We start from the raw sequence: 20,451 nt of genomic DNA on the forward strand, positions 1-20,451 counted from the left end.
TCTAAAATAGCAATGACGTCATGTAACCACAGCGCGACTATTTCAATCGCATTTGCCCCTAAAAATAGATTGAATTAGTCATAGATAATAGATATGTGCAAACTGGAAAAAGTTATTTAGGAGGCTTCGCGCAGTGGGCGCACTGGGCGTGTCAACACGCAATTGTCATTTCATAATAAACACATATCACCGCGGTGCACAGCAAGTTTCAATTTCAGTTCCTGGCATTTTTAACCAGTGGAGAAAGGTAAGAGATCTTACCTATCGTTTTTCTTATATGAATTATTCTACGTTAATAAAACATACCTGGTGATCAACTACAGTTTGCTGTAAACATTATGATATGTGTGTAGTGTTATGATAACGACGGGAGGACGGCTGCTGCAGCAGTGGATTTGCGAAATAGCATGCAGCTGCAGAGCCGCAGAGCCAGTGGCTCTTTCAGGTCTGGTCACAGGCCCGCTCAACAGCGCCCCCCCACCAAACGGCTGAACGACCTGAAAGAGCCACTGGCTCTGCGGCTCTGCAGCTACATATGCTTCTAGCAAAATCCAGCCCCGCTGTTTGCAATGGGAGCAGCACGGAGTCTCGACTCGGGACTTATTTTATTTGGAATATAATGACTTTATACGCAAAAGTAGCCTAGTTTTAAGTTAAAATATTATAAATCTACATGCCTTGAGGATGTCATTCTTTATATAGCCTGCCTATCAGGCAAAACAAATTATTCTAACGGAAACACTGATACCGTGATATATACCGTTACCGTCTATGCTTCAAATTATACAGTGATATAAATTTTAGACCATACCGTCCACCCCTACTATATAGGTTATAAACCAAATGCAAATCATCGATTTCCTTCAATAGGCCATCTACGACTTTTCTCCATCCAACACGGCTTTGGGCTGTCCTTTCTGCCTCCCGACCCAGCTAGTTCCTTGTCTCTTGAGCTCCGCCTCTGTGTCCCGCCTCCAGGTGTTCTTAGGCCTCCCTCTCTTCCGCTTCCCCTGGGGATTCCAAGTCAGGGCCTGGCGTGTAGTACTGGTTGCCGGTTTCCTCAAAGTGTGGCCTATCCATCCCCACTTTCGTCTCAGGATCTGCTTCTCTACTGGTTCCTGTCTTCCTTTCAGCCATAGTTCCTATATACACTACTATACAATATACTATACAATATACAGTTATGCTATATGTAACTATACTATACTAACTATATTATACAAAAACATACTGTTGTGTTTTTTTTAAAGTGACCTTTGCTTTTACCTAAAGTGACCTGTAGTGTGTTTGTGTGTGGAGAGATCAGTGTTCTGATGGCCTGGGGGAAGAAGCTGAGTCTGAGAGCCCGTCCACACGAACGCTGGGTTTAATGTAACCGTGATTGTATGTGCGCAGTTGCACTGTTCGGCCACACACAACCGGGGATTTGCTACACTGCAACCGCGGTCTTTTGAAACCGGTGGCCAGGGTGGAGTTGTGCGGTTTTGCAGTTGCGTGTGGGCATAGCAACCGAGGTTATTCCCAGTGTTTACAGCAGAGCTGTCGCAATTATTCCCCATGTTCACGGCAGACCGCGGGGTAGAGAGATTAGAGCAGAGCCAACTACACCAGTGTTTACAGCAGAGCTGTCCCAAGTAGCGTTATATGAAAATGATTGTAACAAACTTTTGTTCAAAACGTATCGTCTGTGTTGAAGAGTGTTGTGATCGACTGATGTCTGTTGACGCTCAGAGTAAACATGTAGCTGCAGCTAAACTAAACTCATGTGTTGTCAAGTTATTGTTATAACTTATAAGGAACCCAGTCCAGACTGCATCCCCTTAACAATTGTTTGTATTGAGCCGTATTGTATTGTACCCATTCTGCAATCTGTTAAATAACGTTTACATCCATTTCATATCGGTAACGTTACTTCTTCTTCTTCAGTTAATTAATGGCAGATCGCGACCCAACAGGAAGTTTAGTGAGCGTTCAGTCTTTTCTGATTGGTTGAAATGGCCTTCATGTCTGAACAACATCGCCGCCTACTGCTTTGGCATTGTATTACATTGTACTAAATGTATCGGTTGCTGGGTTCCAGCTCTGCCGTGAGTACGCAGTTATACACGGTTGTCCACCTGTGTTCACCGTGTGGACGGAGTTTTATTTTTTCAAACTTCTGTCATATTAAATCCAAACTCTCGTGTGGACAGGAGTCTCTCTATTCTTGCTGCATGTATGCAGAGGCGCTTGCCTGCTGTGGTGTGATTTCCCACTCGTCCCCCTGGAGCCCTTTTCATTTCTTATAAAGAATCCTGTTTTCCTGCCCCTTGTTTTCTTTTTATTGATAATAAATAAACTGCTCTATATTCAGTGTAATATTGTACAGGTAAATTGTAGGTAAATTGTACCTCATCCCATTTCTGCTTTGCACTATATAGTATTGTATATTAGTACATTGTAGGGCTGTCTTAAATACTTCGAAGCTTCGTTCGATGGCACAAGCTTCGAACATTAAAAAGAAATAGAAGTTTAAAAAAAAAGATTAAAAAAAAAATCATTTTTTTTTTTTTTCAATATTTTTTTTTTACTTTTATTGTGTGTGTGTGTGTGTGTGTGTGTGTGTGTGTGTGTGTGTGTGTGTGTGTGTGTGTGTGAGAACTACCCATCCCAGTTAGGACAGCCGAATCCCGTCCAATCTTTCGCCGTCGACTAAAGACTCACTTCTTCAACCATTATCTGAAATGATTAAAAAAATAAAAAATAATCTAACCGTGACTAACCTTACTGTCATGCACTTTTCCTAATAAACTAACCTACACTGTAACACGCAACACTTTGATAAACATTGTTACTCAGCTGATAGAGTTGTACCCTTCTTGCTGTCTTGTCGTACAGAACTTGTAAGTCGCTTTGGATAAAAGCGTCAGCTAAATGACTAAATGTAAATGTGTGTGTGTGTGTGTGTGTGTGTGTGTGTGTGTGTGTGTGTGTGTGTGTGTGTGCGCGCGCGCATGGGGCCAATGGGTGGGGCCGGGGGACAAATACACTGGAGGAAAGTAACCCAGCTCAGCACTGCCCAAATTATATCATCACTATTGCCTGTTTGAAGGATATCATCCTCAAATACATATACACCTACATGCCTTGTAGAATTCCACACATAAGAAAGAAAGATACTGGTGTGGTGACACTTATCACGCACAATTGGTGCAGACATTCACTGGACTTGACGGAGCAGAGGAATGCTCCTTTTAAGCCTGGGGATTCTGGGAACGGTGTGGGTATTTGGTGACGTATATTAGGTCACCTGTCAGCTGTCAGCTGGCTGCTGTCACTTTGAAGTAGTAACGTTAAACGCCTCTGCACTCTGTTTGATGTATGTAATTTATGTTGGGAAGTAAAGGAAAGACTCGACTACCGTCTCCCGTTTCATCCTTTCTTGCGATCCCACATTGGTGACCTGAAGTACGTGAATATTACATCATGACGGACGGAGAAGTGACCATTGTCTACGCCGCTGCAATTAAGTTACCCGACTTCTGGCATCACAGCCCTCGACCCTGGTTTCAACACATTGAAGCTCAGTTCGAGTTGAGAGGAATAACACAGGATGTTACGAAATATTATCATGTGGTAGCAGCATTGGATGCCCAGACGACGGCCCGCGCTATGGGGCTGCTGGAAGCCCCGCCAGCTGCCGGCAAATATGACGCTATCAAGGCATTCCTTTTGCAATTATTTGAACTGTCGGAAATTGAAAAGGCGGATCGTCTATTGTCACTTAACGGCCTCGGCGACGGCAAGCCGTCCGAACTGATGGACAGGATGCTGTCCGTTTTGGGCTCGGCAGATCCCTCTTTTTTGTTTAAGCATGTTTTCATGCATCAGCTCCCAGCGCCTGTGCGCACCGCCCTGGCCAGCTCTCCCGTCTCCTTCACCAAGGACTACCGCACGCTGGCTGCCGAAGCAGACAGGATTTATCTCGCCAACCGGCAGCAGTTTGTGCATGCGCTGCTTCCAGCCTACCACCCACCTACCCACCTAGTGGACGCTGCGGACGCCGCTGCAGCAGTGACTGCCCGTCGCCAGGGTAACAGTGGATGGTGTTATTTCCATAACCGGTTTGGCGCCAGGGCCAAACAGTGTCGCCCACCGTGCAATTACAGTGACCAGGGAAACGCCAGGGCCAATGCTCATTAACAGCCATGAGCGTTGGCGGAGGCAGCAGGCTGCTATTTATTAACAACACCTTATTTGGCCGGCGACTACTAGTCGACTCGGGCGCGCAACGCAGCATCCTGCCTGCTACAGCTGTGGACACTATGGCTGGGGGCCACGGTCCCCCCATGGACGCTGCTAATGGCACGCCTATACGTACCTACGGAACCCGGTATGTAGAGGTGTGTTTTGGCAGGCGCCGTTTCGGGTGGGAGTTTGTCATGGCCGCTGTGTCAGTTCCTCTCCTCGGTGCGGACTTCCTGTGTGCGTTCAGGCTGCTAGTGGACATTACAAACTGTCGCCTGATCGATGCCGTCTCCTTCGCTACCTACCCGTGCACGCTGGGAGGGCCAGGGACACTAGGTCTGTCCAACATGCTTGCTGCTGGGGATATATGTGACTCGACGTGACCAAACCCGATTTGATCCGGTGAGAAACAAGTGCCAGAAAAGGAACAATTGTCTTGCTCTTCAGAAAATCGAAAAAAATCGAAATCTGTTTTTTTTTACATCTTTGAAATGTCAATAATGTGTTCTCTTATTTGCTCTTATTTGCAAACTTAAATACAACTTGTAAATGAGGTAATTATTGTTATATAGTTCGACAGTATTGTCTCTCAATACTGTGGAAAAACTACAGGTGAGGGGATTTACGTGTGGGTCTGTCAGCTTAACAGGTACTTACTAGCAGAGTTCCCTATCCTCACCACGCCTACATTTTCCTCAGCAGTCGCTAAGCATGGCGTGGAGCACTATATAGCCACTGTCGGTCCCCCGGTCTATGCACGTGCTCGGCGCCTTGACCCAGCTAAGCTCTCCATTGCCAGGGAGGAATTTGCAACCATGGAACGCCTTGGAATTGTGCGCCGTTCTGACAGTCCGTGGGCCTCCCCCCTGCATATGGTCACTAAGGCTGATGGTGGGTGGCGTCCCTGTGGCGATTTCCGACGCCTAAACAACGCCACGACCCCGGACCGGTACCCCGTCCTGCATATACAGGACTTCTCCGCCCACCTGGCGGGGACCACCATCTTTTCCAAGGTGGACTTGGTGCGGGGATACCACCAGGTACCAGTTCACCCACGGGACGTTCCCAAGACGGCGGTCATCACTCCTTTTGGCCTGTTCGAGTTTCTGCGGATGCCCTTTGGCCTCAAGGGGGCGGCACAGACTTTCCAGCGACTGATGGACTCGGTGCTGCAGGATATGGCATTCATGTTCGTATACTTGGACGACATTCTCGTAGCCAGCACGTCTGCAGAGGAGCACCTGACACATCTCAGGCAGTTGTTTGAGCGGCTCAGTGCACATGGGCTCATTGTTAACCCCGCCAAGTGCCAGTTCGGCCGGTCGTCTATTGATTTCCTCTGGCACAGGGTCTCAGCAGAGGGAGCCGTTCCGCTCCCTGCCAGGGTGGACGCCGTTGCCAGCTTTCCACGCCCCCGCACCGTGAAGTCCCTGCAGGAGTTCCTAGGCATGGTGAACTTCTACAACAGGTTCATTCCCCGTGCTGCTCACCTCATGCCGAGGCCCTGCGTGGTAAGGACCCCAAGGCCGAGGTGGACTGGTCCCCGTGTACCGACGATGCTTTTTTGGGCGCTAAAACTGCACTGGCCAATGCCGCATTACTGGCACACCCATTTTCTACCGCCCCTATCGCCCTCACAACTGATGCCTCAGACTACGCAGTGGGGGCAGTGTACGAACAGTGGGTGGGGGGGGGGCTGGCAACCGCTTGCTTTCTTCAGTCGCCAGCTGCGGGACAATGAAAGAAAGTACAGCACCTTTGACCGGGAGCTCCTAGGCCTCTTCCTGGCCATCAGGCACTTCAGATTCCTGCTGGAGGGCCGACGGTTTACTGCCTTTGTGGATCACAAGCCACTCACCTTCGCCATGGCCAAGGCCACCGAGCCGTGGTCAGGGCGCCAGCAGCGCCAACTCTCCGCCATCTCCGAGTTTACCATGGACTTACGGCATGTCGCAGGTAAAGACAACTACGTCGCTGACTGCCTCTCCCGGACGGTGGTGGGGGCCGTCCACTTGGGACTGGACTACGCTGCCATGGTTGCCGACCAGGCCACTGACAAGGACATGCAGGCCTACCGAACAGCCGACACTGGGCTAAGGTTAGAGGATGTGCAGGTTGGTATTGCCAACACCACGCTCCTCTGCGACGTCTCCACCTGTTAGCCCCGTCCGATGATTCCCGCTGGCTGGCGGCGGCAGGTATTCGAAGCCATCCATGGCCTGTCGCACCCGGGGGTGAAGGCGTCAACTAAGCTGGTCAGTGCTAAATTCGTCTGGCATGGCCTCAGGAAGGACATCGCAGCCTGGGCCGGCTCCTGCGTGGCGTGCCAGCGTGCAAAGATACACCGTCACACCAAAGCCCCCTTGGCACCGTTTCTCGTGCCGGAGAGGCGCTTTGACCATGTCAATGTGGACCTGGTGGGTCCCCTGCCCCCCTCCCACGGGTTCACTCACCACCTCACCATGGTGGACAGAACCACTAGGTTGCCGGAGGTGGTCCCGCTGGCATCGACCACATCCGCCGAGGTGGCCCGGGCGTTCATTGGGTCCTGGGTAGCCCGTTTTGGCACACCATCTGATCTCACATCCGACCGGGGCCCACAGTTTACGTCCGGGCTCTGGACTGCAGTCGCCGAGGGCCTGGAAGTGAAGCTCCACCGCACCACAGCCTACAACCCACAGGGCAACGGCTTGTGTGAACGGTTTCACCGCTCTATGAAGGCTGCTCTGCGGGCCAGCCTTACGGACTGCAACTGGGTCGACCGGCTTCCCTGGGTCATGCTTGGCCTGCGCTCCGCCCCCAAAGAAGACCTGCAGGCCTCGGCTGCTGAGCTGGTGTACGGACAGCCGCTGCGTGTCCCTGGGGAGTTCCTCCCGGATGCCGAGGCTCCCTGGTCGGTCACCTCATCTCGGACTGTGCTCAGGGATGGCGCCGGTGCTTTCACCCCAGTCCCAACTTCCCAGCACTGCCTCCCGCAGTCCTACATGCCTAGGGATCTGCAGTCAGCCAGGTATGTTTTCATTCGCCATGACAGCCACCGTACTCCTCTGCAGCCCCCTTACGACGGCCCTTTTCGCGTCCTGGAGGCGGGGCCTAAGAACTTCATGGTGGACATTGGAGGAAGGTCAGAGCGGGTATCGGTCGACCGGCTCAAGCCTGCCCATTTGGACCTAGACAGGCCAGTTGAACTGGCCCGGCCCCCGCGGCGTGGACGACCCCCTGCCCGGCCCCTGCCAACTGCTTTTCCCTCTAGTCACCTCATATCTCCTGAATCCCCCCCACACGCCCCACACGCCCCAATCCCCACCTCTACCCCTGCACGGGTGATACGGACTCGTTTTGGGCGCCTGATCCGCCCCCGCCTCGTTGACTGTGGATGATCTTTTGGGGGGTTATTGTGAATTCTGGGGGGGCCTGTGTGGTGACACTTATCACGCACAATTGGTGCAGACATTCACTGGACTTGAGGAGCAGAGGAATGCTCCTTTAAGCCTGGGGATTCTGGGAACGGTGTGGGTATTTGGTGACGTATATTAGGTCACCTGTCAGTAGAGATGTTCCGATACCATTTTTCCCTTTCCGATCCGATTCCGATACCTAAGCTTTGGGTATTGGCCGATACCGATATTTATCCGATACCAGTGCATAATCTTTTTTTTTTTAATTATATAAATTATACTTTTTTTTTTTTTTTTTTTTTTTTAGATACTGTTATATTGTTTTTTAGTAATAACTAGAACGTATGGTATTTATTCAACAACAGGTGATTGTATAGATTTGTATTAGTATCATTAATCAATGAGTATGGGCTGCAGCACTGCAGATATACCCTACTCCAATGATCCACACGGACATTAAACGGTGTTGCACTCGCTACTCAGTGGCTCTGCAGATATACCCTATTCAGTCTGTAAGCTAGTGGCAGATAGAACGTTCGTGTTGTGATTTTTGATGCAAAATAAATATTCAACATTCTCTTTTGAAACTCCGCCTCAGACTCTTATCCTTTGGCACTTGCTGTACTTTGCTTGCAGGTCTGCAGCCATTATTGCTGGATTATGTGAATAGCACCAACTTTAGACACGGTAACGTTATCAAGCTAAGCTAACTGACCTAGCTCGACTTCCCGCATTGACATTAAGATAACGTTAGTAATAGTCAGCTAACGCTAGTCCGTAGCTACTTAACTTAAATAGTGGGTGCATTATTGTTGATAGACGGTCACGGACAGTGTTAGGTCCTGGAGAAAGGACAGGCGATCATCTGATTTGATGTAACGTTAAAAGCGGATGTTGTTCCAACTAGCTATCTTTCCAGCTAATGCTATCATAACACCAGCCAAACACATCCCGATTCCCGTCCGAGCTCCCCGTGACACCGCACTGTCGGGGACAATGGAATTTAAGAAAGTGTATCTGCTGTTAAAATGACACAGCATCACACTTTAAAACATGTTCATTTTATAATCCTCACTCTCCGCAGGACTCGGCAGGAGATAAATTACATCATGGGATCGGAGGCTAGAATTTACGTGTACTCGCCGATACCGATACCAGCATTTTAGGCAGTATCGGCGGCATTTCCGATACCGGTATCGGAACAACTCTACCTGTCAGCTGTCAGCTGGCTGCTGTCACTTTGTAGTAGTAACGTTAAACGCCTCTGCACTCTGTTTGATGTATGTAATTTATGTTGGGAAGTAAAGGAAAGACTCGACTACCGTCTCCCGTTTCATCCTTTCTTGCGATCCCACACTGGGATCAATAAACAAAATAGGAAATAAAATTTAGATAAGGTGCTACTGAGATGTTTTTGTGAGTTCTTTGTTTTTTTGTGGAAGTTGCCCTTCTTAAAAATGCATGAACATTCACTGATAATTGGTCTGTAGTGGAGTCTACAAGGTCTACATTGCCGGACCATGTAGAATCCGGACCTTGTAGACTGACATAATTCTGTGCATAGTTTAGTCTACACAGGCCATATTTCAAATAATCAAAATCTTACTTCATTCATCTTAAACATTCTTGATTTGGGGGATTGGTAGTTCCCATGAAATCTGAAGTTGTTCAAACGACAACAGCGATCCACCTTGAATTAAATCACACAGCCGAGTGAAACCTTGTTGGCTCAGTCACGAAAGGGGCTACTTAATTAATTAGTCCAACCCACTTTATTTATAGAGCACATTTAAAAACAACAACGTTTATGAAAGTGCTGTACAAGTCCCACAACATAAACATGTATAGAGAGAGTCACTGAGTATAAATATCTTGGCCTGTGGCTTGACGAGAAATTAACATTTAAGTTCCATGTGGAAAATCTTGCCACTAAACTGCGACAGAAAATTGGTTTCCTGTACAGAAACAGATCCAATTTTCCTCTATTTAGTAGAAAAAGAATTGTGGAATCAGTCTTCTTATCAGTTTTGGACTATGGTGATGTAATTTATAGGCATGCTGCGGCATCAACTCTTAAACCTCTGGATTCTGCATATCACTCAGCTCTCAGATTTATAACTGGTGACAGATATGATACTCACCATTGTGTCCTGTATGATAGGGTGGGTTGGCCTTCTCTTGCAGAAAGGCGCAACAAACACTGGTATTTATTTATTTTTAAAGCCCTTATTGGTAAACAACCTGTTTATATCTCCTCACTGTTAAATTGGAATATTGGAACCTATTCAACTCGATCGAATGACTGGATGGTTCTTAGGGTTCCTCAGATTTGTTCTGAGTTAGGGAAGTCAGCCTTTTCCTTTGATGCCTCTAACTCATGGAATGTCCTTCAACTCACGCTAAAATTGGAGGTTCTCCCTTCCCTTGGAATGTTTAAATGTATGATTTCAGACCATTGTGTGACTACCTGTAACTGTTTTAGTTGATATTTTAAAATTATTTTTAAACGTTTTTAATTTGTTTTACTCTGGTGTTTAAATTTCTGTGAATATTGTTTTTATTATGTACTGTACAATCGTCGTTTCTGTAAATGAGGGAAACCTCAGATGCTTACGATTTTAAATAAAGGTTGAAATGAAATGAAATAAGATAAAAAAAAAATTATAATAATAATAATAATAATAATAATAATAATAATAATAATAATAATAATAATAATAATAATAATTAAAAAAAAAAACATTTTTTATTTTTTTTCGAAGCTTCGAATTAAAATCGAAGCTCGGCCCCGAAGCTTCGAATTAAAATCGAAGCTCGGCCCCGAAGCTTCGATTGCCAAAAAAAGCTTCGAAGGTCAGCCCTAGTACATTGCATTGTATATTGTATGGTAACTCAGTTACTTCTATTCTGCATCGAACATTGTACATATGTCTATACTGTACACTGTGACCTAGGGCTGGGTGATATGGAAAAAAATCATATCGCGATAACGATATGATAATTTTATTTTATTTCTCGATATCGATAATTATCTAATTGTTATAAGTATACAAAAAAAAAGAATTAACAACAGATGTATGTTTATTTTGCAGCAATTCTTTGTCATTGCCGCCATCTTTAGTGTTACATCCCCTCACACTCCAGTTCTCAGGCTGCAGCTGGTTTAAAAGCTAAAGTAAACCGGCTTCTCTGCTGGCTGTGGCTCCAGAGGAGTTGAACAGTTCTGGCTCTGCTAGTTTATTTTCGATCTTTTGGTGCTTTTTTGGTGGACAAACCACCGCACGCACATGTGCACTGTGACTCGTGACTGGAGTCTAGTTCTGCTAGCACACATAGCCTACTGTGTACAGACGGTTTCAAAATGTATTTTAAATTAGAAAGCAAACAAAATAAATGGACGAGATGGAAGAGAAAAAGAAATCTGAATTTGGTCAGTATTGTCATTTGGACAAGCAAAGCCATTACTTTAAGTTGCAGGCAAGAAAGACAAGTCTGTCCAATCGAAAACGATTTTTTGATTTTTTTTTAATTTCGATATTCGATATAGATTATTAAAATATATCGCTATATTTATCGTTATCGTTATATCGCCCAGCCCTACTGTGACCTCTATTTTTACTTCTATTTTACATGCTATACTTTTTATTTCATACTTATCTTGTCTAGCACAGTCTCTGGAGCGTAACAGTAAGAAGCATTTTGTATAAAAGTATTCTGTACTTCTGTATGACAACTATTAAAGGGGAACTATTTTACTATTTCTTTCACTATTTGGGCACTTTTACACAATTCCTGTGAGTTTATGGAACACCTCTGTAATTTTTATTTTTTTTATTCATTGTTTTGTATTTCTAATCAAGTCCTCAAAAACAGCATTTTTCTACCTCAAGATCTTAAGCCGTTTTGAGCCTGGGCTCCAACCACGGTGGGTGGAGTGTGTGTGAGTCTCAGCAGAATCTCATGCAGCTGAGTCTCTCTGACATCACAAATCAGCACATTTTCAGATGACTCAGTTCAGTGAGGGTGAATATTGTGAGAGGAGAATTGGAAGAATGCGCCAATATGAGAATTAGAGACATAGATCATATTAATATAAGTCCACATAGCTAGGAAACAATGCTAAACACTGAAAAAGGCCATTTATAAGATAGTTCCCCTTTAAAGAAACTTGAAACTTGAGTGTAAACACACAGGGCACGAAATTGGAGCCCGCCACCCACCAATGGCGGCCATATTTTAGGTTTGGCGTCTTGTTTATTTGTTTATTGTTATTCGCACTTACAAACATACATTCTGGAATAAAATAAGTAAAAAGAAGAACAGTTAAAATGTGCAGGAAAGGTAAAAAAAAAAAACCAAGGGCTTATAAGCGACCTCCCCTCTTAAACCTATATAGGATGACTACACAAACCCCCCCCCCCCCCCCCCCCCCCACATTATGCACAAAACACATGCGCATATCCCTCTCTCATACACACATACATACAATACAGCATTATACAACTATTATAATGTTGGGAATTTAAAAAGACTTTACACAAATACACATGGATACTATAGACTACAGGATCTGTAGTTCTTTTTTAATCTTACTTTTAAATATATTTAAAGTGGAACATGTTTCTATTAGATTTTGTATATCATTCCACATCACTGCACCTTGATAAACAAATGAGAATTTGGCAACAGAGGTCCTACAGAAAGGAATGCGTAAGTCTTTATTTCTTCTTGTGAGATGTGCATGATAATGAGAATTAAACTCAAAATAAGTTTGAGAGGTCTGTCCGCCACATGGCGGGTAACAAAATGAAAATAGTCATGTAAAATAATTTAAACTGCGGTGTGTTTTGGTCTTATGACAGTCGCCTTTTAGAAAATCGCAAAGCCTGCGATTTGGGATACGTTATACAGCGAGTTTGATTCAAGTTTTTTTCTTGCGTGCCAGTCATGCTTACCAATCAGAATTGCTGTGCTCTCATTGCTCACCAATCAGAAGTAGCCCACGGTAGCTACGTATACGCCCAACAACAACAGCTTGTGAAACGTGACAAACGTCCGTGTGTGAAGACATATAGCATAGCTCCAGAGTGCTTTGGTCGCATTTTGCGAACTAAATCAGTCCCAGCTTTTTTTTTCACGCTGTTTCTATGTGCAGTGTAAATTCCAATGCGTCTTAACAAGCTTGGCATTCTAGTCATTCATTTCCATCGGGGGGAAATAACGTTAGCCGCTAGCTAAGCTAAACTAGCCAATCTTGCTCAGACAGAAAACAGCTGATCTGAGGTTAGAAAGGGAGTAGGGTAAGGCGGTTAGGTGGCCGAGCGGAGATTGCGTTCGTCACCAGCCCCGGAGCTGTGAGCTGGATTCGCCTGTTCGAATCCAGCTCACAGCTCCGGGGTTGTCACCAGCTTGGCTGGCCGTCTGCACTAATACAATTGGCTGTATTAGAGGGTGGGAGAAGCTGGCGGGGTGGGTCTGGGTCGTTGTAAACAGCGACTCCTACAGTTCGGTCGGGGCGCCTGCTAAGCGCGGATTGGACTTGAGGGGGATAGTGTGGTCCTCCCACACGCTACGCCCTCTCAATGAGAATCCGCGCTGCCAGGTGAAAAGAAGCGGTGATTGGCTGGACGTGTGTCGGAGGAAGCACGTGGTAGCCTCCACTCTCCCAGATGATCTGACTGTGGGGGGTAAGTGCGCAGCGACCAGGAAGGGACTGGGAATTGGCATACGACTAACATTGGGATGGGAGAAAATCGGAGGAAAATGGAGGGGGAAAAAGACCAATAAAAAAAAAAAAAGAGAAAGGGAGTAGGGTATATCTGCAGTGCCGCAGCTATTGGAGTAAGGGGGAGCGGGGCTCTCTCCATCCCTCTCTCTTTCTGTGTGTGTGTTTCAAGTTTCTTTATTAGTTGTCATTGTCATACAGAAGTACAGATGCTTTTATACAAAATGTTTCTTTCTGTTACGCTCCAGAGATTGCTAGACAAAAATAGATAAATATAAAATAAAATAAGTATAGTAAGTAAAAAATACAAGTGTTCAGTATGTACATATGTACAATGTTCAATGCAGAGTAGAAGTAACTGAGTTACCATACAATATACTATACAAGAATATACTAATATACTATATAGTGCAAAGCAGAAATGGGATGAGGTACAATTTAGGTAAAATTTACAGTAAGGTGTAATGAGGTATGGGTTGTAGTGCAAATTCTTTACCAATAAATATAAAGTGTGTTTAGGTGTTCTAAAGTGGGTGCTGCAGTGAGTTGTTTGTTTAAAGTGAGTGTGTGCTGTGAGTGCATTTGATGGTCGTTACATCGTGTTATTGTTCGTTGAGCATCCTGATGGCCTGGGGATAGTCAGGAAGTCCAAGACCCACTGGCAGAGGTCATAGTTCTGTGTGTGTGTGTGTGTGTGTGTGCCGAAAAGACCAGATGACATGAGTTTGATAGTATTTACTGAGGATTGCCAGATAATGTTGATATTTAAATGTTAAAAAAATAATACAAAATAAATGTACATGATCATGCAGGAACGGTTTGGGAGAGGGAGGTAGGGAGGGGTTTTAGATTGTGTGTTGTGAAGTATAGACTTCAGAGAGAGAGAGAGAGAGAGTACAAATTTAACTCTGGCCTCTTTAACACTTTCGCGGCCACTTGGATGAGTCTAATTAATCTCAAGAGGACCAGGAAATGTAAACGGACGTGGGGCTGTTTGTAGAGCTAAATCTATACTTTATAGTATTGCTATCTGTCCATTCTCATTGTCCATTGAGACCATAAACCGTCCCTTCAAAATGGCTTAAAGAAAAAGAAAATTCATCAATACGTTCTCATTTTATAGCGCCGTGAATATAAGCGTTATACCGGATTTGGTCTAGTATATTTCCTGGAAGCCGAGATACAGGGCTAATAGCTAATAACGTTAAATCCAATGGCATTTCGGTTATAGATACGCTACAGTTAAAACTCAAACTGCATATGATCGGCACGATCCCCAAGCATGTATGCATGAAAGGGGGGGGCGGGGGACGTCGTTTCTTATTATTGATTACCAATAACCGTGTTCGTCTAACTAACCACATAGGCCGATCGGATGGATGGCTATCAAAACAAGGCCCGATCGGGATGTCCTTTACGTGAAAAAGATTTTACCGTGGTCCGGTGGGATCCCCCGAGCATTTCCCCGTTATCGATCGCCATCTGGTAGATGGATATGTCCATTGGCTGATGATAAATCCCCTTATTGCATGGTGAAATCTGCGATGCAAAACGTAATCCAAGCTACAGGCTGCAGATCCAGAATCGAGCTAACATAAAACTCCATTGAAAGTAAAAAAAAAAGAATGCTCCGTTCAGCCACAGGGCACACTGCATTATCGCGATAGCGCCCCTAAGAGGATCTGGCCGGTATTGCACATTCTCGAATTCAAAGAGTAGGGTAAATCTGCAGTGCCGCTCGGCGACCTTGAATAGGTTATTAATATGTAATAAAAGCAATAACAACTTCCCACGGATATATCCGTGCTTCTGTCCACAACGGGTGGAATCGAAACACGGAGATCTCCGTTGTTCATCCCCATTGTGTTAAGTGTGTATTCTTCAACGTAATAGCTTATCTACTTGAAATGTACTGATTTTTTTTAGATATATATATATATTTGGCCGGTAAGAAATATGCTTGGCGGGTAGAATTTTCCCATCTACCCGCCACTGGCCGTTGAGTCAAAACGTTTATTTCGTGCCCTGTAAACACAGTAACCATAGTAACCATACAGTCTCTTCCTCCTCCCTCTCTGCACCTTTCAGCCCTAAACCCAAGACTGAGGTCATGGTCCGGTCGCCCCCTGTCATGTCCCCGTCCACCGCCGCCCAGATGGACTCCAAACTACCCAATCAGGGGAAGCCGGGAAGCGCTGGTGGCCAATCGCAGCCCTTGCCCTGTGACCCCAAGACTCTCTGTGCCAAAGGAGTGCAAGGCGTGGCGGGGGGCATGGTGGGCCTGAAGAACGGCCAGGGTCTGACCTCGGGACCCGGCTCCAAGGTGAAGGTCAAGAGGGAGAGGAGCACCTCCGTGGAGTCGTACGAGCAGCCGGAGAGCGGAGCGCCCACCAGCGAGGAGAAGGGTGAGACCCTGACCCTGGGGAACAGCTCAGACCCTGGAGAACAGCTCACACTTATTTCCAGTTGTTTGTAGTAGATGAAGAAGTCTTTATTTGTCATGCAGATTAATACACACATGTGAGATGGGCGACACACAGGAACACACACACACGAGTGAGTCGCAGATGAAATGCCTCTGTGTCTGTGCTCTCCTATAGATACTAGGCAGGTCTGGGGTCAGCAGGTCTGGGGTCAGCAGAGTGTCTCTGTGCTCTCCTATAGATACCAGAGTGGCGTACTGTAGGGTGTGTCCCCTGGGAATACCATTTGAATATGAAGAGGCTAGAATGAAATCAATTTGAATATTAACAATCAAATGTACATGTTATTACCACAGTGAAGCAGGCGTAAAATGCTTTCAAATAACAAGTTCATTGTGTGTTGTATTTGCTATTATGGGTAGTACCAATAGGAAACTATCATTAAACATTGGGGTGCTTTTTCGTTTGTATTACAGGCAAATTTTTCTCAAATCCAAAAGAACCATTGATGCATTTTCAGTTCACCTTATATTCATATTATAATTGACATTCGACTGTCAGTTTGGTATTCAAATTAAATAACGTTTTCCAATTTGAATATTGGGATTCTTTCCGTCAGCTCTAGTCTAATTAACCTGTTAAGTGTCAGAACAGTTGAATAATCACAATAGAGTCTTGTGGTAAACTAAATTCAATGGATTCAATTCAATGGACCAGCATTTCGGCCACATGGGTCACCTTCAGAAAACTATAAGGTGGGATATTTTTAAACAAGTTCCTATGATGCTTGATGACAAAACCCATGGGATATTTTAATGTCAGTCGCTCATGGTGTTGATGTACAACAGACAGACTGACGACAGACCAGTTCATCTCCGTGGTTGTCTCTGAAAGTACCATCAAAATGAGTAACGTTTGTTTTGTAAGGGTTGACTGGGTCAGTTAATTGTTTATTTGAATTGAAAGTGTAAAATGGAAATGGCTGTTTATTCGCTAATGCTCAAGCATTCCTTCTCAGTTATTCCATGATGGGCTGAATGAGGGAATCTTGACATGGCCACCTGCTTTTCTTTTCTGAAGAAAGATGGCTTCCTCACTTGATTGAATTAGAAGTGAATTGCCACCAACCTTGACTCACATATTTGTAAACTCACTGAGTGTGTGTCTGTGTGTCTGTGTGTGTGTGTGTCTCTGTGTGTGTGTGTGTGTCTCTCTCTGTGTCTCTCTGTGTGTGTGTGTCTCTGTCTGTGTCTCTGTCTCTGTGTGTGTGTGTGTCTCTCTCTGTGTCTCTGTCTCTGTGTGTGTGTCTCTGTGTCTCTCTGTCTGTGTGTGTCTCTCTCTCTGTCTCTGTGTGTGGGTGTGTCTCTCTCTGTGTGTGAGCACAGACAGCAGCAGGGTGAAGAGGATGTGTGTGGCAGAGAGGAGGCAGCCATACAGCGGAGCAGACTGGTGCTCTGGAGGAGAGAGTGATGAGGATGACAAAGGATTCTTCAGTAAGTGTGTGTGTGGCCTTGTTTTCCTACCCTTGCAGGGACCAAATGTCCCCACGAGTGATGAAAGCAGGACTTTATGTCTTTATGGGGACATTGGCCAGTCCCCACAAGGTACTGGAGTTATTTTCGGGTTAGAGGTTATGTTTAGTTTATGTTGGGTTAAAGTTGAAAGACTACTTACCATGTGGCGCTCCAGTAGCACACCACATAGCGTGCTGAGTCGCGAAACAGTCGTCCCGGGTTCGTTTCCCAGACCCGGTGACCATATGCCGCATGTCTTCCCCTCTTCTCCTCCAGTTTCTCCCTCTCTCCTCTGTCGGTCCTGCGTGGCCAAGAAAATGCTGTCGGTCCTGCACGACCAGAAAAGCTAATAAAGATAATTAAAAACATTATAATAAATAAAAAATAAAAAAGACTACTTACCATTTGATGATCTTAATCTGTAGAACAGTCTTAATTATCAGCACAAGCCATGCTGTTCCTCACACTAAGCTCTGGCTAGTTAACTAATGCAGCCGTGGTGTGAGACCTGGGGCCCCTGGGGCTCGGTGCTGGTGAGCGGAGGGTTCACGGTGCGAGGAGGATGGATGAAGTGCCTCTTAAGTACCAGCCACCGTTCTGACCACTGTTTAACACAGCAAATCCCATCATCTCTCTTGTCTCCTACAGACTAACTCCTCTCCTCTCCTGCAGACTAACTCCTCTCCTCTCCTGCAGACTAACTCCTCATCTCCTGCAGACTAACTCCTCATCTCCTGCAGACTAACTCCTCATCTCCTGCAGACTAACTCCTCTCTCATCTCCTGCAGACTAACTCCTCATCTCCCGCAGACTAACTCCTCTCATCTCCTGCAGACTAACTCCTCATCTCCTGCAGACTAACTCCTCTCATCTCCTGCAGACTAACTCCTCATCTCCCGCAGACTAACTCCTCTCTCATCTCCTGCAGACTAACTCCTCATCTCCTGCAGACTAACTCCTCTCATCTCCTGCAGACTAACTAACTCCTCATCTCCTGCAGACTAACTCCTCATCTCCTGCAGACTAACTAACTCCTCATCTCCTACAGACTAACTCCTCTCATCTCCTGCAGACTAACTCCTCTCTTGTCTCCTGCAGACTAACTCCTCTCTTGTCTCCTGCAGACTAACTCCTCTCTTGTCTCCTGCAGACTAACTCCTCTCATCTCCTGCAGACTAACTCCTCTCTTGTCTCCTGCAGACTAACTCCTCTCATCTCCTGCAGACTAACTCCTATCTTGTCTCCTGCAGACTAACTCCTCTCTTGTCTCCTGCAGACTAACTCCTCTCTTGTCTCCTGCAGACTAACTCCTCTCTTGTCTTCTGCAGACTAACTCCTCTCGTCTCCTGCAGACTAACTCCTCTCGTCTCCTGCAGACTAACTCCTCTCTTGTCTCCTGCAGACTAACTCCTCTCTTGTCTCCTGCAGACTAACTCCTCTCTTGTCTCCTGCAGACTAACTCCCATCATCTCCTGCAGACTAACTCCTCTCTCATCTCCTGCAGACTAACTCCTCTCTCATCGCCTGCAGACTAACTCCCATCATCTCCTGCAGACTAACTCCTCTCTTTTCTCCTGCAGACTAACTCCTCTCTCATCTCCTGCAGACTAACTAACTCCTCATCTCCTGCAGACTAACTAACTCCTCATCTCCTGCAGACTAACTCCTCTCTTGTCTCCTGCAGACTGTAACTCCAGCGATGTGAAGCCCCAGGACTCTATTTCCCATCCTACCTCTAACACCGGTCACAGCCGCTCCTCCACGCCCTCCCATAATGCACTGGGAGGACAGGGCTCTGCCACAGAACCTGCCAGCGGTCAGAAAGCTGGGTCGAAGGTCGTTTATGTCTTCACAACGGAGATGGCCAACAAGTAAGGAGGCTCTGGGTTCCCGCTTTTGTGTGTTTTCTCTGGACCAGCAGCTTGTGGGTAGAACCTGTCAACACTGTGTTAGAACCTGTCAACACTGTTAGTACCTGTCAACACTGTTAGTACCTGTCAACACTGTGTTAGAACCTGTCAACACTGTGTTAGAACCTGTCAACACTGTTAGAACCTGTCAACACTGTTAGTACCTGTCAACACTTAGAACCTGTCAACACTGTTAGTACCTGTCAACACTGTTAGAACCTGTCAATACTGTGTTAGAACCTGTCAACACTGTTAGTACCTGTCAACACTGTTAGAACCTGTCAACACTGTTAGTACCTGTCAACACTGTGTTAGAACCTGTCAACACTGTGTTAGAACCTGTCAACACTGTTAGTACCTGTCAACACTGTGTTAGAACCTGTCAACACTGTGTTAGAACCTGTCAACACTGTGTTAGAACCTGTCAACACTGTGTTAGAACCTGTCAACACTGTGTTAGAACCTGTCAACACTGTTAGTACCTGTCAACACTGTGTTAGAACCTGTCAACACTGTGTTAGAACCTGTCAACACTGTGTTAGAACCTGTCAACACTGTTAGAACCTGTCAACACTGTTAGTACCTGTCAACACTGTGTTAGAACCTGTCAACACTGTTAGAACCTGTCAACACTGTTAGTACCTGTCAACACTGTGTTAGTACCTGTCAACACTGTGTTAGAACCTGTCACCACTGTGTTAGAACCTGTCAACACTGTGTTAGAACCTGTCAACACTGTGTTAGAACCTGTCAACACTGTGTTAGTACCTGTCAACACTGTGTTAGTACCTGTCAACACTGTGTTAGAACCTGTCAACACTGTGTTAGTACCTGTCAACACTGTTAGGGTGCTTTCTCACTGCCATTCGGGGTCGAATCAGCTCCGCTACGTCCTCGCTCCGTCCTTGGGTGCGAACTTCCCCCCTCCCTCTCCCCCCTCTGGTTTGTGTACACACTGCAGTCTTGGTGTGCTCCGGGTTTTGTTTGCGTTTTGAGCGTGTAAGCTGCCATAGTGATGATGTCACGCTCTAACGTCAACACAGGAAGAGTTTAACATACGGTGGTGGAAACTGGATGCTGATATAAAGAAACAAATTACCAATAAATATGAAGTTATATTTGAACCTCTGTTGTCAAGCGTCGTCAATTTAACCCACCCCCTTTTCTCACGAATGGAACTGGTGTCGTGGAGTCCGCTATTTATTACTAGTTAGCAGCTAACATTAGCCCATCGCTTGCGTCAATTATATTGCA

General features: G+C 45.8%; 1 protein-coding gene across 3 annotated transcripts in view; it reads left to right on the plus strand.

Moving 5' to 3' along the window:
* The window catches only part of bcl9 (BCL9 transcription coactivator), a 172,992-nt gene that overhangs the window by 134,586 nt on the left and 17,955 nt on the right, over positions 1-20,451 (plus strand). For all 3 annotated transcript variants that reach the window (XM_084320919.1, XM_084320920.1, XM_084320921.1), the window contains exons 4-6: positions 15,439-15,755; positions 17,159-17,266; positions 18,972-19,158. In XM_084320919.1, the coding sequence (XP_084177045.1) occupies positions 15,439-15,755; positions 17,159-17,266; positions 18,972-19,158 (612 nt within the window). The remainder of the gene's footprint in view (positions 1-15,438; positions 15,756-17,158; positions 17,267-18,971; positions 19,159-20,451) is intronic.

Source organism: Notolepis coatsorum (assembly GCF_963971535.1).
Source record: "Notolepis coatsorum genome assembly, chromosome: 8".
In the NCBI taxonomy this organism is placed as follows: domain Eukaryota; kingdom Metazoa; phylum Chordata; class Actinopteri; order Aulopiformes; family Paralepididae; genus Notolepis; species Notolepis coatsorum.